Consider the following 13,585-nt stretch of genomic DNA (forward strand, 5'->3'; position numbering starts at 1 on the left):
AAGACACGAATATCTTATGACACATGCAGAATACACATCTCTTTGATAGCATTTCTTCCATGTTGATAACGGCCTTGTCCACATGGGGCTTTCATCCCGCGATTGAGATTGGTTACTTCCAGAAGTTTGTGAGTCCTTTACGTGTCCTCACTCTACAGGGCCTCTCTAGTGTTTTCCGAGCATTTTCCCTGCCTAATTTGAAAAGGAAATAATGAGCTAAGAAAAAGATTCGCTTTCAATCAGTCTGAATTTGCATGTGGAAAGAGGTGGTGCTCTATAACAGCACCATCTAGTGGCTGTATAATGAAACATAGATCTCTCAGATAAACGGGGGGGGGGGGAGGAAGCTCATGTAAAGGGCTGACCTTAATCCCACAAAGAATCTGGAAGCAGAAACCCCAGCAGAATCGTGGGACAAAACGCCTCAGTGTGGAGAAGCCCAACGTTTTATTGAATTCCTTCCATGTTCTCTGTCCTAGGGAGCAGTATACAGAAATCACATTTTTTAAATTAAAGAAACATGTAGTTCCTAGTTTTGCAAGACAATTTGTCACTAGTTCTGTGGTCCTGTCAGTTTTAAAATATAATTTACTGCTCACAAGTGTATTAAAATTGGTTGGCCTTTTGGGGGGGGGGGATGCAAGTATTTTTTCTTTTTGATCTGTGTTCACACACACACACACCCAACCAACCATGCCTGGGACAGTTGCTGACAGAATATTATCTTCTCTCATCTCTCATGAAAGACAAAGGCGGGTGGGGGGTGGTATTCAAAGCTGACTACAGCTCTTTCCAAAGTGTCTACCAGCAGGGTGAATGTTACATAGTTTAATTTGGCAGAGTTCATTTTCTTGAGTTAATCTTGAAACTGCAAATACAAAGCATTCACATGGTTTCCTCATCCCTCATGCAAGGAGCAGGGCAAAGGTCCTGAAGAGACAACGGTGGAAAACATCATATTGTAACCATTCAATTTCAACCATTGAACATTTCTCAAGGTATTATTACTTTGCATAAAAACTGTGCTGGATGAGCCCAAAGGCCTATCTAGTCTAGCATTCTGTTCCCACAGTGGCCAAACAGATCCCCATGGGACCCACAAGCAGGACACAGGGGAAACAGCCTTTTGCTGTTGTTCTCCAAGGTCTGGTATTCAGGCATACTGCCTCTGATCTGGAGGGAACATATGGTCTTCTATGAATTAGTCCAGCCTTCCCCAACAGAATGCCCTCCAGATGTTTTGGACATCAGTTCCTATCAGCCCCAGACAACATGGCCAATACTAAGGAATCTTGGGAGTTGTAGTCCAAAACATCTGGAGGGCATCAGGGAGGAAAGGCTGAACGTCTAACCCCCTTCTAAAGCCATCTACATTAGTGGCCATCACCATATCCTCCATGAAGGAGTGAACCATAAACAGTGTTTTCTCTGAAAATCTAAGAGCACAGGAAAGGTGGTGTTCCCTCCGATACCCTGGGATCAGACTATTTAGTACTCTAAAGTAAAAATAAATGAAAGCCCTCTCCCCTGTTGCCATCCTCCAACTTCCCTTGGAGGACAAGCTCAGATGTTGTTCATAGTGTACGGGTAGGTTCATACTGGGTCCCAAGCTGTATAAAGCTTTATAAGTCAAAACAAGCACCTTAAATTGGGCTCAGACAGACATAGGCAGCCAGTGCGGTCAGGCCACAATCCATGTTATAGGTTCAGACTTTCTGGCTGCCGCATTTTGCACAAGCTGCAGCTTCTGAACAAGGGCAGCCCTGCTTGGAGTGCATTGCAGTAATCTAATTTGGAGGTTACCAGAGCATAAACTACTGAAGCCAGGTTATTGCTGACCACCTGAAGCTGGTAGAAGGCACCCCATGCCACTCAAGTGACAATGACGACTCCAGAACCCACAGGCTACAAACCTGCTTTTTCAGGGGGAGTGATTAGCAGCAGGTTCACAAATGGGAAGGACAACCTGGAGCCCTAGGGCAAGACAGTGGAAAGCTTCATAGGCACCACTGGAGGTCCCTGCATTTGGGGTGCCTCCTTGGGAACCTCTGCACTAGTTTACCCTCAACCTGATACTTTTAAGGAGCAGATCTTCACTAATGAGATGTACTAAACTCAAAGATCATTGTATACCTCCTGAAGTACAATTTCCTCCCTGAGTCTTCCCAGTGGCAAGGAGAGAAACGATACTGAAAGCTGCTATTACCGATCATGTGACATTTTAACCCAGTTTTTAAACTAGTTATATGGCACATTGCAGCATCAAGCAATGGTCTCTTTTATACCTCATATAAGACAAAGCTGCTTCCACTGGCAACAAAAGAAACACCATTGCTATCTTTCGGATTTGTTTTTCTTGTGTGTGCCCCTATTTAAGTGTACTGTAAATGAAGAGGTATGTAAAATTGAATGTGCTCCAAGTATTTTTAACTGATTGTATCAAAATTGCGCTCATGTTTATTATTTATTTACTGCATTTTATCTGACTTTTCACACTATTATTGTCTCCTAAAGAGATCATATCAATAAAAAGAGAGAGACAGGTCCTGCCTTCAGTCTTACAAACTAAAAGGACAAGACAAACAAGACAAGGGGAGTGGAGGGAAAAGGTTGAACAGGGAAATCAGTTTTTCAAGATCAGAACAAAGTAGTGAGCTAAAAGTGGGCATTCATATCCAGGCTGATCTTCCCTTGCTGGAGTTCACTGAATAGCAATTGGTGGCTCTTGTTCCTTTGGCCAATGCATGGAGCCAGAGCATTCTTTCCCCTTGCTTCTGCAGTTGCAGGATGACAGGACATTGAAGCTGAGTGTTCTTTCTGGCAGGGAGGGGAAAGCAACTCCCTGCAGCTGGTCCTCTTCTGGCTGATGGAAAGGCCAGGTTGACTCCCCCTTAGGAACATAAGAAGAACCATGCTGGATCAGACCAAAAGGTTCATCTTGTCCAGCATTCTGTTCACACATTGGCCAACCTGCTGCCTGTAGGAAACCCACAAGTAGGACATGAGCAAAATAGCACCCTCCTCCTGCTCATGTACCCCAGCAACTGGTATACATGGGCATACTGCCTCTGATACTGGAGGTAGCACATATAGCAGCCACTAATAGCCTTATCTTCCATGAATTTGCCCAATCCCCTTTTAAAGCCATCCAAATTGGTGGTAGTCACTACATCTTGGGGTAGCAAATTCCATGGTTTAACTATGCGCTGTAATTACTTCCTTTCTCTTGCCCAGCTTCATGGGAAGACCCTGGGTTCTAGTATTATGAGAAAAGGAAAAATATCTCCCCCTATCCATTTTCTCCACACCAGACATAATTTTGTACATCTCTCTGCCTCCCCTCACTCACCTTTCCTCTAAGCAAAACAGTCCCAGATGCTGTAACCTTTCCTCTTAAGATAGCTGTTCCAGCCCTCTGATCATTTTAGCTGCCCTTTTCCCTACTCTACAATATCCTTTTTTGCCCAAAGCTATTCCTGGGGAGCCGCGGGGGCCGCTTTGCAGCGGCCTTCGCTCCCCTGGCTGAAAGCCGAAGCCGGACCTTGCTTCCCTTCTGCTCCTCAGCCTCCAGTCCCAGTCCCTTACAACCACGCATACAACTTATATAAACATATACACTACTTTTGCTTTAATCTATTTGGCAAAAACTTAGTTCCCCTCTGTTTTTAAGCGTGACCAGAGATATCCGAAATAAGTGAAACTTCCAGTCGGTCTACTGTCAATTATTGACAGTACCGATTACCTGGGGAGGTGGTGGGCTCTCCCACACTGGAGGCCTTCAAGACGATGCTGGACAGCCATTTGTCAGGGATGCTCTGACTTGGATTCCTGCATTGAGCAGGGGGTTGGACTCGATGGCCTTGTAGGCCCCTTCCAACCCTACTATTCTATGATTCTCGTAATACAGCATTCGTTGGTAAGGCTGCAGCCCGACGCCCACTTTATCTGGGAGCAAGTCCCACTGAACTCAGTGGGGCTTACTCCTAAGCGGGCACGCATAGGATGGGGTTGTAAATCCCACCGAGTACAATGGGAAGCAAGCCCGCTTCGAACCGCGCTACTGGGAGCGGAGGCCAGTTCGCCATTCGGCCGAAGGCGCGTTATTATGGGATGGGCGCGAGGAGGAGCCTGACAGAGAAGTCGCGGGGGAAGAGGCGGCCGAAGACCAGCGTCTGAGCGGGCACACGCCGCTTCCTCCCCGGCGAATCGCGCCCTCCTCTTTGCGCCTTCCCCACCAATGGCGCCCCGCGGGCGGAGCCTCCCGAGCCGGCCATTTAGCTCCTGAGCCGACGCGGATCTTCCCTTTCGGCGTCGTGAGCGGCGGCGACAGCGTCCGCGGCGCCTCGGATCCCAGCGCCTCCCCGCTCAGTGCCATCCAGCGGCCATGGCAGACCAGGCCATCTCCTTCGCCAAGGACTTCCTGGCGGGCGGCGTAGCAGCGGCCATCAGCAAGACGGCGGTGGCGCCCATCGAGCGGGTCAAGCTGCTGCTGCAGGTCGGGCCCGCCGAAGGCGCGTCGTGTAAAATCTAAAACGGGGGCAGGGGGCGGCCGGGGGCGGGCCCCGCCCCGCGTTGTCTCTGCGCATCTACGTGTGGGATGGCTTCTGCCCCTAAAGTGCTTTCGCGCGGCTCCCGCCGTAGGGGCAGCGGAGCGACTCTTTCTCGCTGGGCGCGGCGCGCGCGGGAGACTCCTGTCAGGCCGGTTCCGTTGCAGAACGTCCGTTGGCCGGCGGAGGGAAGCCAGCGGCGGCTTGGCTGCGCGAGGCGGGGTCACGAGGCAGGGGCTCTTCCCACACGGCAGGCGCGCGCACTCCTTCCTCGCCTCTCTCCCCGCTGTGTCCCCTTCGCGTCGGAAGGAGGGGGAGAAGGCGGGAACACAGGGAGGGCGAAGGAGGGAGGCGGCCGCCATCTTCCTTCCGGGAACGTGTCGCTGATTGACGCGGCGGCAGACGTATGGCCCAGTCAGAGCAGGGAGGGTGCGGCTAGCTCCGCCTCTTCCCGTTGCTGTCTCGCGCGACTTGAGTGAGAAATGACCCCTGCGGAGCAAGCGAGGTGACTGACGGCCCGGCCCGGCCCCTTCCCTTGGGTGACAGCTAGATGGCTGCCTAGCTGGATTCAGCAGCGTTGAGATCTTCCGAGCTGGGGAGGCAGAGCACGCCTTGTCCAGCGTAGAGGCTGTTGGGCTACTAGCACGAACCTTTGCAGGCTTTCCCCCCCGCATAGGGAAGGCACAAATCGCCCCTTGAAACTTGTCTCTTGTAAGCATTTGGCCCCAATCGCTCTGCAGCCGATAAATTCTAGGTTTAATTAATTACGTTTCTATAGTGACCGATAGCCAAAGCTCTCTGGGCAGTTCACAACAACTGAAACTGTAAAATGCAGCACAATAAAACATAATATAAAACTTCCATAAGTTTAAAACTACAGTATAAAACCAAAATAAAAACCAGCAGCACTGTAGAGATTGAGCAATACAATAACAGTTTTAAAAAGATCAGACACTGGAAGACTAAAATGCCTGGGAAAATAAGGTCTTCCCCTGGCATTGAAAAGACTACAGCTTAGGTGCTAGGTGAGACTCTCTGGGGAGTTCATCCCACGACTTGGGTGCCACAACAGAAAAGGCCCTCTTAGTAGGCACCTGCCTCACTTCATTTGGCAGAGGCTCCCAGAGAATGCCTGCTGAAGATGATCATAGGGTCCAAACAGGTACATATGAGAAGAAACGGTAATCTGGCCCCCAAGCTGTCTTCAAAAGGGCAAGGCAGATGAAAATGTAATCAAAATCATCCTAGTTCTGAAATCTGAGCAGCCCAATCAGTTGGCATGTCCTCCTTTTATTTTCATAGAAAACATACATAAGTTTAACTCAAGGCAGTTATTTAAAATGTGTTGGCTTTGAGAAATGTACTCTTGGCCTAAACAGGTTTGTTTAAAAAAGTAAATCCCATTGTTTTTAGTAAGGTAGGATTGTACCGCTAGGAAGCAATCCTGTGGGTACGCCCTAAGTACTCGTAAGCCTCTGAACTCTGGCCTTCTCCCCTCCCCCAGGAACACCCACTTTCCTCTGTCTCCACGCTCGTTTACCTAGCGTGGAAAGGCAGCCAGCATGGTTCTCTCTGCACCAGCTACGAGGGGACAGGGAGCGTGATTTTGTGGCTCCAAAATGCAGTGTTCCCCAGATGCTGTCTAGGGGACATAGGATTGCTCCCTTATTGGTTTAATTTCTTTAAGGGTTAAGTGGGAATAATAACCATATATTGGTTTCACCTTTGCAATCAATCATATTTTTAATTGTTTTCTGTACATAAGCATATATTGCATCACTGAAGAAAACTCACTCTTCACTGCTTTTTAACAGTAAACAGTGGTTACTGTGTTGAATGCTCTTAATCTTGGCATATTGAGTTTTCTTTTTATGTTGAGAAAACAATCATAGATGTAGCCTTCATTTTGAAGATGCTTTCTCAATACAGATGTTCAGCTTATTTCTTCACCTGAAGTCTCAAAATACAGATGTTCAGCTTATTTATTTCTTCACCTGAAGTCTCAAGCAGTCTTTTAACATACTGCTTATAATATGTTCGTACATTTCTTTCTAGCTCTCTTAAGTAAGATGTGACTTCAGGTCTTTAAAATGTACACTTCATACTGAAGTGGAAATAATAAGGTCCAGGCATTAGTCTTGACTTCTGAATAATGCTAATTTTGTCCCATAACGAAGATTTCATTCAGAGTAATTATCAAAACATTTTTCTTACAGGTTCAACATGCAAGCAAGCAGATTGCTGCTGACAAACAGTACAAAGGAATAATTGATTGTGTAGTCCGCATTCCTAAAGAGCAAGGAGTGCTGTCCTTTTGGCGTGGGAATTTCGCTAATGTCATTAGATACTTCCCAACCCAGGCTCTCAACTTTGCCTTCAAGGATAAGTATAAGCAAGTATTTTTAGGAGGAGTAGACAAGCACAAACAATTCTGGAGGTATTTTGCTGGTAACCTAGCCTCCGGTGGTGCAGCTGGAGCTACTTCTCTCTGCTTTGTCTATCCTTTGGATTTTGCAAGAACCCGTCTGGCTGCTGATGTTGGAAAAGCTGGTGCTGACAGAGAATTCAGAGGCCTGGGGGACTGCCTAGTCAAAATCTTCAGATCCGATGGCTTACGTGGCTTATATCAAGGCTTCAATGTCTCTGTCCAGGGTATTATCATCTATAGAGCTGCCTACTTTGGAATCTATGACACGGCAAAAGGTAAATGAGAAGTTCAGCCTGATCTTCAGAAACAACATTTCTGGTGCTTTTGAAGACTTGCATAGCACCATGTAACTGTGTTGAGACGGGACTAGGAGTGCAATTAAAACTGATAGGCTCACATTTGATGGTTTCCTGTCTCTGTAGGGAAGAACTGTAAAGTAGAGCAAGCATTGGTTTACCAAGCCACACATTATAGGGGAAAGAAAGCCAAGTGTGAAGCAGTGTGACAAAATGAACTGGTTTTAAATGTGTGTTGAATTGTGTAAGCTTATTTAATTGGTTAGGATTGTAAACTGATATTTTATTAGTTGGGAAATAACTTAGAATCTTGCAGCTGATTGGCAGAAGTAATAGTCCTGTAGCCTTTTTAGAATCTGGAAAGTTGGGTCAGGGTGTCTGGAAAATGCTATTTTGGGCTGCATTAATAGAAGCATAGCTTCCAAATCCCACGAAGTACTAGTTCCCCTCTACTCAGCACTGGTTAGGCCTCATCTGGAGTACTGTGTCCAGTTCTGGGCACCACACTTTACGAAGGATACAGACAAACTGGAGAGGGTTCAGAGGAGGGCAACAAAGATGATCAGGGGACTGGAAAAATAGCCCTGTGAAGAGAGATTGAGAGAAATGGGCATGTTTAGCCTTGAGAAGAGAAGACTGAGGGGAGATAGGATAGTGCTCTTCAAGTACTTGAAAAGTTGTCACAGAGAGGAAGGCCAGGATCTCTTCTCGATCATCCCAGAGTGCAGGACACGGAATAATGGGCTCAAGTTACAGGAAGCCAGATTCCGGCTGAACATCAGGACAAACTTCCTGACTGTTAGAGCAATACGACAATGGAACCAATGACATAGGGAGGTGGTGGGCTCTCCCACACTGGAGGCATTCAAGACGAGGCTGGACAGCCATCTGTCAGGGATGCTCTGACTTGGATTTCTGCATTGAGCAGGGGGTTGGACTCAATGGCCTTGTAGGCCCCTTCCAACCCTACTATTCTATGATTCTATGAAAGTTAGGATTTAAGAGGATTATGAGAAAGATTAGGAGGAAAATTACAGAGGTTGAGAAGGAAAAGGGTATTTCTATTAAAGGAAAATTTGTAATAGCTGAAATGGTTATATTTAAGATTATAGCAACAGTAAGTTAATAAAAACATTAGTTATTTAGGCAGTTGAATAGTTTGGGGCAGAGAAATAGTTTAAACTAGCTCTAACTGCTATAATTCTATATCTCATGTTGCCGAGATGAATTTCAGTTGTGATTTATGCTTGGATATTTTGAGTATTTATGTTTTAGTTGTTTGTGTTTGAAGAGGCAATAGCAAGTGGGGGTTTAAAAAAATACCCACAAGACTTTACTAAATGATTTGGAGGAACAGACGGTACGTTTAGATATGCAATTAAAAAAAGATGGGCAACAGTAAAACATATGAAAAGGTAGTTCACAGTGAGGGCTCAGTGAAGTGCCCTGCATAGATTTGGGAGTACATACTGTCTGTAGTGGTAGTCACAAAACATGATCCACCTTCTCCAGTGTTACGGGTTGAATGTTAAGAACAGCTACCATCAGCTATCCTCTAGTTGCTGGATTAGCTGATGGACGTTAAAACCAGAGTTGCTTGTACTAGTAATCTTCTATATTATCCCACTAGTGTACTAATTTCCTATTAAGTGCAAAAACTAGCTTAAGTCTTCATTTAATGGAAAGCAGCCTTATTTTCAAAAAAGGTGCAGAACATCTCTTGTTTTGTTACAGGTATGCTCCCAGATCCTAGGAACACTCATATTGTGATAAGCTGGATGATTGCACAAACAGTGACTTCAGTAGCTGGTGTGGTCTCCTATCCCTTTGACACAGTGAGACGTCGAATGATGATGCAGTCTGGGCGTAAAGCAGGTAAGCAACACTTAAAATAAACTTCCGTGAAGTACGAAAATACCTTTTCAGTGGTATATGATTTTGGATTGTTTAGGTCTGAAGCCTTACAGCATCATCCACCATTTATCAGAAAGTGGAGTATGAAAACTTAAGTTTGTTTATTCCCATCAACTTGATTGAATTGTGCGTTTAGGAGAGCTGAAAGTCTGCAACCTTCAGTCTCAGTGTGGCAATTTCTGTAGGCATCTGAGTCAGTCATAGGTGGTTTGTAGTAGTTCTGCTTTACAATATTTATAAGCTGCCTAACAAAAATTTTCAGTAACATTACAGGATAAAGACAAAACAAGTTAAAAATCAATCACAGTAATGTGAACAGTACAGTAAAACATAATGCAGCATAAAATCACGCTCAAAGATAAGAAGTGCAGAGTAAAACAAAATAACTAAAATAGATTAAAAGGCTGCAGCAAATTTAATGTCCTAGGAAAATAGCAAAAGGCTTTTGCCTAGGTTTGCGCATAGTGCTACTCCATTTATTGCCCTACTTGTGGCATGTAGAGTGGCTAGGTTGTTGTTGTTTTTACTGCTCTTTCCTGCCACCTCTGTAGTCTTACAAAACAACCCATGATTCTGGGTTCATATGTATCAACTCATGGTTTAAACAATTCAGAGTTCACAACTCAAAAACAATCCGTGGCTTATCATTCTCGGTTGTTCGTGGTGAACAAATCATGGTTTGTTAATGCAGCCATGCACAGACATCACGACAACCAAAAATTCAACAACCCTATATGAGCTAAGCCAGTGAAATAGATGGCAAGTGGGCTCTACTGAGGTGCCACTGCTGAAAAGGCCGTTTCACTAGTATCCACAGGCCCCACCTCATCTGATGGGGGCATCTGGAGATGAGGCTGTAAAGATGATCTCAGTATCCAGGTAGGAACATGACAGTAGAAGCAATTCTCCAGGTACTGTGGTCCCAAAGAACAAAAGCAGGGCTTTGAATTGGGCCCAGGAATGGACTGGGAGCCCATGAAGATGGCAAAGTACTGGTATAATCAGTTAGGTTTTTGAGCACAGGGCCTTCTCTGTGGTGATTCCTCAGCTTTGAAAGTTCTATGAAGTGCCTTTCCTCCACTACTCATTTTATGCAAGCCTGAAACTTTTATGACTGCAAATTGCTCATAGGCTTATATGCTAAGAACTGTATCACCTTTCTTCCTCTTGTAGTGCCTGCATATTGTCTTGTATCTTACCGTTCTTGTAATGAATGTTGATTTGGGAGGGCGTGACCCTAATAAGTGGCTTATAAAAGCCTTTAAATAAATAAATCACAGTCGCTGTTGGCAGTCTTGCTGCCATATTCTGGACTAACTGACATTCCCAGACTATTTTGAAAGGCAGCCCCGTGTACAATACATTATAGTAATTCAAACAGGAAGTTACCACAGCATGGATAACTGAAGCAAGCGTATCCCTGTTCTACCTAAGTTGGCAGGAGGCCCTCTGAGTTGTAGGAGGCCGCCTGTGCCCCTACTGACAAAGTTGGATCTGTGAGCATCCCCAAACTACAAACCTGGTTCTTAGTCCCATCCCTTCCAGAAAGGCCGAACACCACTCATCTGGGCAGATGAACCACTTACCAACACTCAGTCTTATTCTGAATTAAGCCTCACCTAATTAGTCCTCATCCAGTCAATACAACATTAAGGCACTGATCTAGGACCTCCACTGTCTCTCCTGGGTTAGATGAGCGGGAGAAGTAAGAATGAGTGCATATTGATGACACTACACTTTAAATCCCCAAATGCCCTTGCTCAGCAGTTTCATGTAGGTGTTAAACAGCAATGGTGGATAGATTGAAAATGGTGGGATACCAAAGTAGAGATTCCATCAAGTTGAGCAGAAATCCCCTAGTGCCACCTCCTGAAAGTGGCCATACAAATATGAGTGGATCCACTGAAGGGCAGTTTCTCTGATCCCCAGCTCAGACAGCTTCTCCATATGGAAGGTCCCTAACAGATTCAGGAAAATTAACAGGTTTTCTTTCCCTGCCTCTTCCCTGGCAGAGGTTATCACACAGGGTAACGGAGACAGTTTCTGTACCAAAACCAAGCCTAAAACCAAATTGAAATGGATCTAGAAAATCAGTTTAAGAATGCTTGGAAATCTCTTGCTTGAGCACTTTGCCCAGAAAGGCAATATTAGCCACCAACTGATAGCTGTTCAGATTTTCCAGGCTCAAGGTTTTCTTCTCAGGAGCAGTCACGTCACAGCCTCCTTTAAGGTAGTTAAGACCCACACCCTCTCTCAATGAGGCATCCTGTACCCAGCCAAAGACTTCCTCCCTGTTAGATGTAATATGCCAAAAGGAGCAAAGGTCAGGCATACAGGTGGTAGGCCAGACTTGGCCAAACACTTTGTCCACATCCTCAGGCTTTAAAAGGCCCTATCCTGTTGATGACATTCAACAGGATAGGGCCAGATGGTGCTTTGGACCCCCTCATCCACAGATTGATCTGCATTAATTGTGGTCTCCAGGTCATTGGAGATACGAGTTATTTTGTCTTCTACATATCTCACAAATATGTTGGTGTGCTATTGAGCTTATGTCTTAACCACTGTGTAGACATGGTAGCGATTCTGAATAGTTAATATTTAACCCCTAATGAGGCAAACACCCTAATATTCAGTAGACTGGCTCTGTAGTTAAGTCCTATTGCAGTCAAGGGACTTGGGGATGACTTCATATAAGCATTGTAAGGTATGCTTAGTTAATCAGTTGGGTTCTTTTCCCTCCTCCCTTCCACCAATAAAAAGTAGTTGTGTGTGTTATGTAGTTTCAAAGTAATAATTTGAAGAAAAACTTGGTGTGAAGAAGTCCTAAAATGTCTTAGCTCTGTGCAGCGCTGTTAAATTCTTTGAAACAAATTACTGTGATGGTCTTGGTGTCCTTAAAAATAAGTACTTCAAATGAATAATCCTGTTCTGCCCACAGCTGACATCATGTACTCTGGAACAATTGACTGTTGGAAGAAGATTGCAAGAGATGAAGGTGGAAAGGCTTTCTTCAAGGGCGCATGGTCTAATGTTCTTCGAGGCATGGGTGGTGCTTTTGTGCTTGTGTTGTATGATGAGTTAAAGAAAGTAATCTAAAAAAACCTTACTAGAGTTTTAAGATAAATTGACAGATCATGTAAAATAACTTATCATTATGGACCACTGACCTTCAAAAAAAATTCCTGTGCAGTCTTATTTATCGGGGCCAAATCATGTGTTAAGTAGGGCTAGAAACTGCCTTCAGTGAACTGATATACTTTGAGATACCATTATTCAGGCATCAAAACAGACAATTCAGCTCACTAGATTTGTCTCTGTTTGGTGTGTATTTAGTGGTAGCAGTTCTGGGTCCAAGGTGGCTGATCTGCACTTGTCTGGAGAGCAGCTGGAGGTTTCAAGTCCTATCTTAACAGGACCATAAAATCATGTTTTGAGAAGTGCTTGTTTAACAAATCACATTTTTTTCCACTTGTACTGAAGCACTATGTACTGTTTTGCACAGCTGAACATCTAGCATTTGTGTTCTCAAATTTGGGGCATTCCGTGAAAAAATAAACAGAATTAACTCTAAGTTGAATTTACTGTTACATCTTGACATTCAGGGCCAGCCCTGCCATGCAGGAAGATGAAGCTATTAATTTATGGTAGCACTGTGCGTGTTTGTGGGGTTGGTACAGCAAGACATCTTAAAGTGTTGGCTGCAGGTGGTGGGAAGGTACCATTTGGACTGCACTTCAGGCAGTGAAATGGCTTCAGCTGCTCGCACTGTTGAATTGCACTTGATCGCTGGACATCTTAATCTTTGGAGACTTTCACTTTTTAAAAATGAAGTCTGTTTAGGTGGGGCTTCAAGAGACTTCACTACGCCTTTATGAAAAGTGGGCAAAATAGTTCGATCTAGGACCAGCTTGTGTTCTGAATATGGAGAAAACAGAGCTTACAAAAGGCAAATAAAATGGCTTAGCAATTACTGATTGTGAAGTGCTACTGATAATTGGCCATCCCAGGAAAGGAAGTAGAAAGCAGATCACAGAAGCACATGTGAAAGCAAGTAGGTAAGTGTTTGGATTTGTTGTGCTGTTTGAACTGCTAATGTCTGCTGTCAAATGACCAAAGTGAATGAAATAGCACATGCTTCAGAGAAAAGTAGTTCTTCTATAAGTGGGTAACTTGCAGGATTGAATAAGTCTTATTTCTGTATGTTCAGTACGAGGGGAGCGTTTAACAGCCCAAACTTAAAATGGGTTGCTTTGTTACAAAAGTATTAAGGGATGGGGCATTTCACATGAGATAAATTCTGCAGTGTTCTTGTAGTGATCAGAAAGAGGCCCAAAGTATTCAAAAATCCCTTGACTACTAACTGATGCAGTTCCTGTTAGGGAAATGATGCATTAGTC

At 44.7% G+C, this 13,585-nt stretch overlaps 1 protein-coding gene across 1 annotated transcript; it reads left to right on the forward strand.

Annotated features, from left to right (window-relative positions):
• The first annotated feature begins 4,300 nt into the window (after positions 1 to 4,300).
• Positions 4,301 to 12,759, forward strand: SLC25A6 (solute carrier family 25 member 6). The gene is made up of 4 exons (XM_084844288.1): positions 4,301 to 4,495; positions 6,764 to 7,250; positions 9,006 to 9,146; positions 12,127 to 12,759. The coding sequence occupies exons 1-4, from the start codon at positions 4,385 to 4,387 to the stop codon at positions 12,282 to 12,284; spliced, it is 897 nt and encodes a 298-aa protein (XP_084700414.1). The 5' UTR covers positions 4,301 to 4,384; the 3' UTR covers positions 12,285 to 12,759.
• Positions 12,760 to 13,585: the final 826 nt, after the last annotated feature.

Source organism: Heloderma suspectum, chromosome 3, assembly GCF_057233095.1.
Source record: "Heloderma suspectum isolate Gila_16-S chromosome 3, 16-S_ref, whole genome shotgun sequence".
NCBI classification, from domain to species: domain Eukaryota; kingdom Metazoa; phylum Chordata; class Lepidosauria; order Squamata; family Helodermatidae; genus Heloderma; species Heloderma suspectum.

Bases quoted from the DNA above. Each gene is read 5' to 3' on its own strand.
- SLC25A6 (XM_084844288.1), top strand. From the start codon at position 4,385: ATGGCAGACCAGGCCATCTCCTTCGCCAAGGACTTCCTGGCGGGCGGC. The intron at 7,251-9,005 runs GTAAATGAGAAG...GTTTTGTTACAG, and splicing joins AATCTATGACACGGCAAAAG to GTATGCTCCCAGATCCTAGG. The intron at 9,147-12,126 runs GTAAGCAACACT...TTCTGCCCACAG, and splicing joins GCAGTCTGGGCGTAAAGCAG to CTGACATCATGTACTCTGGA.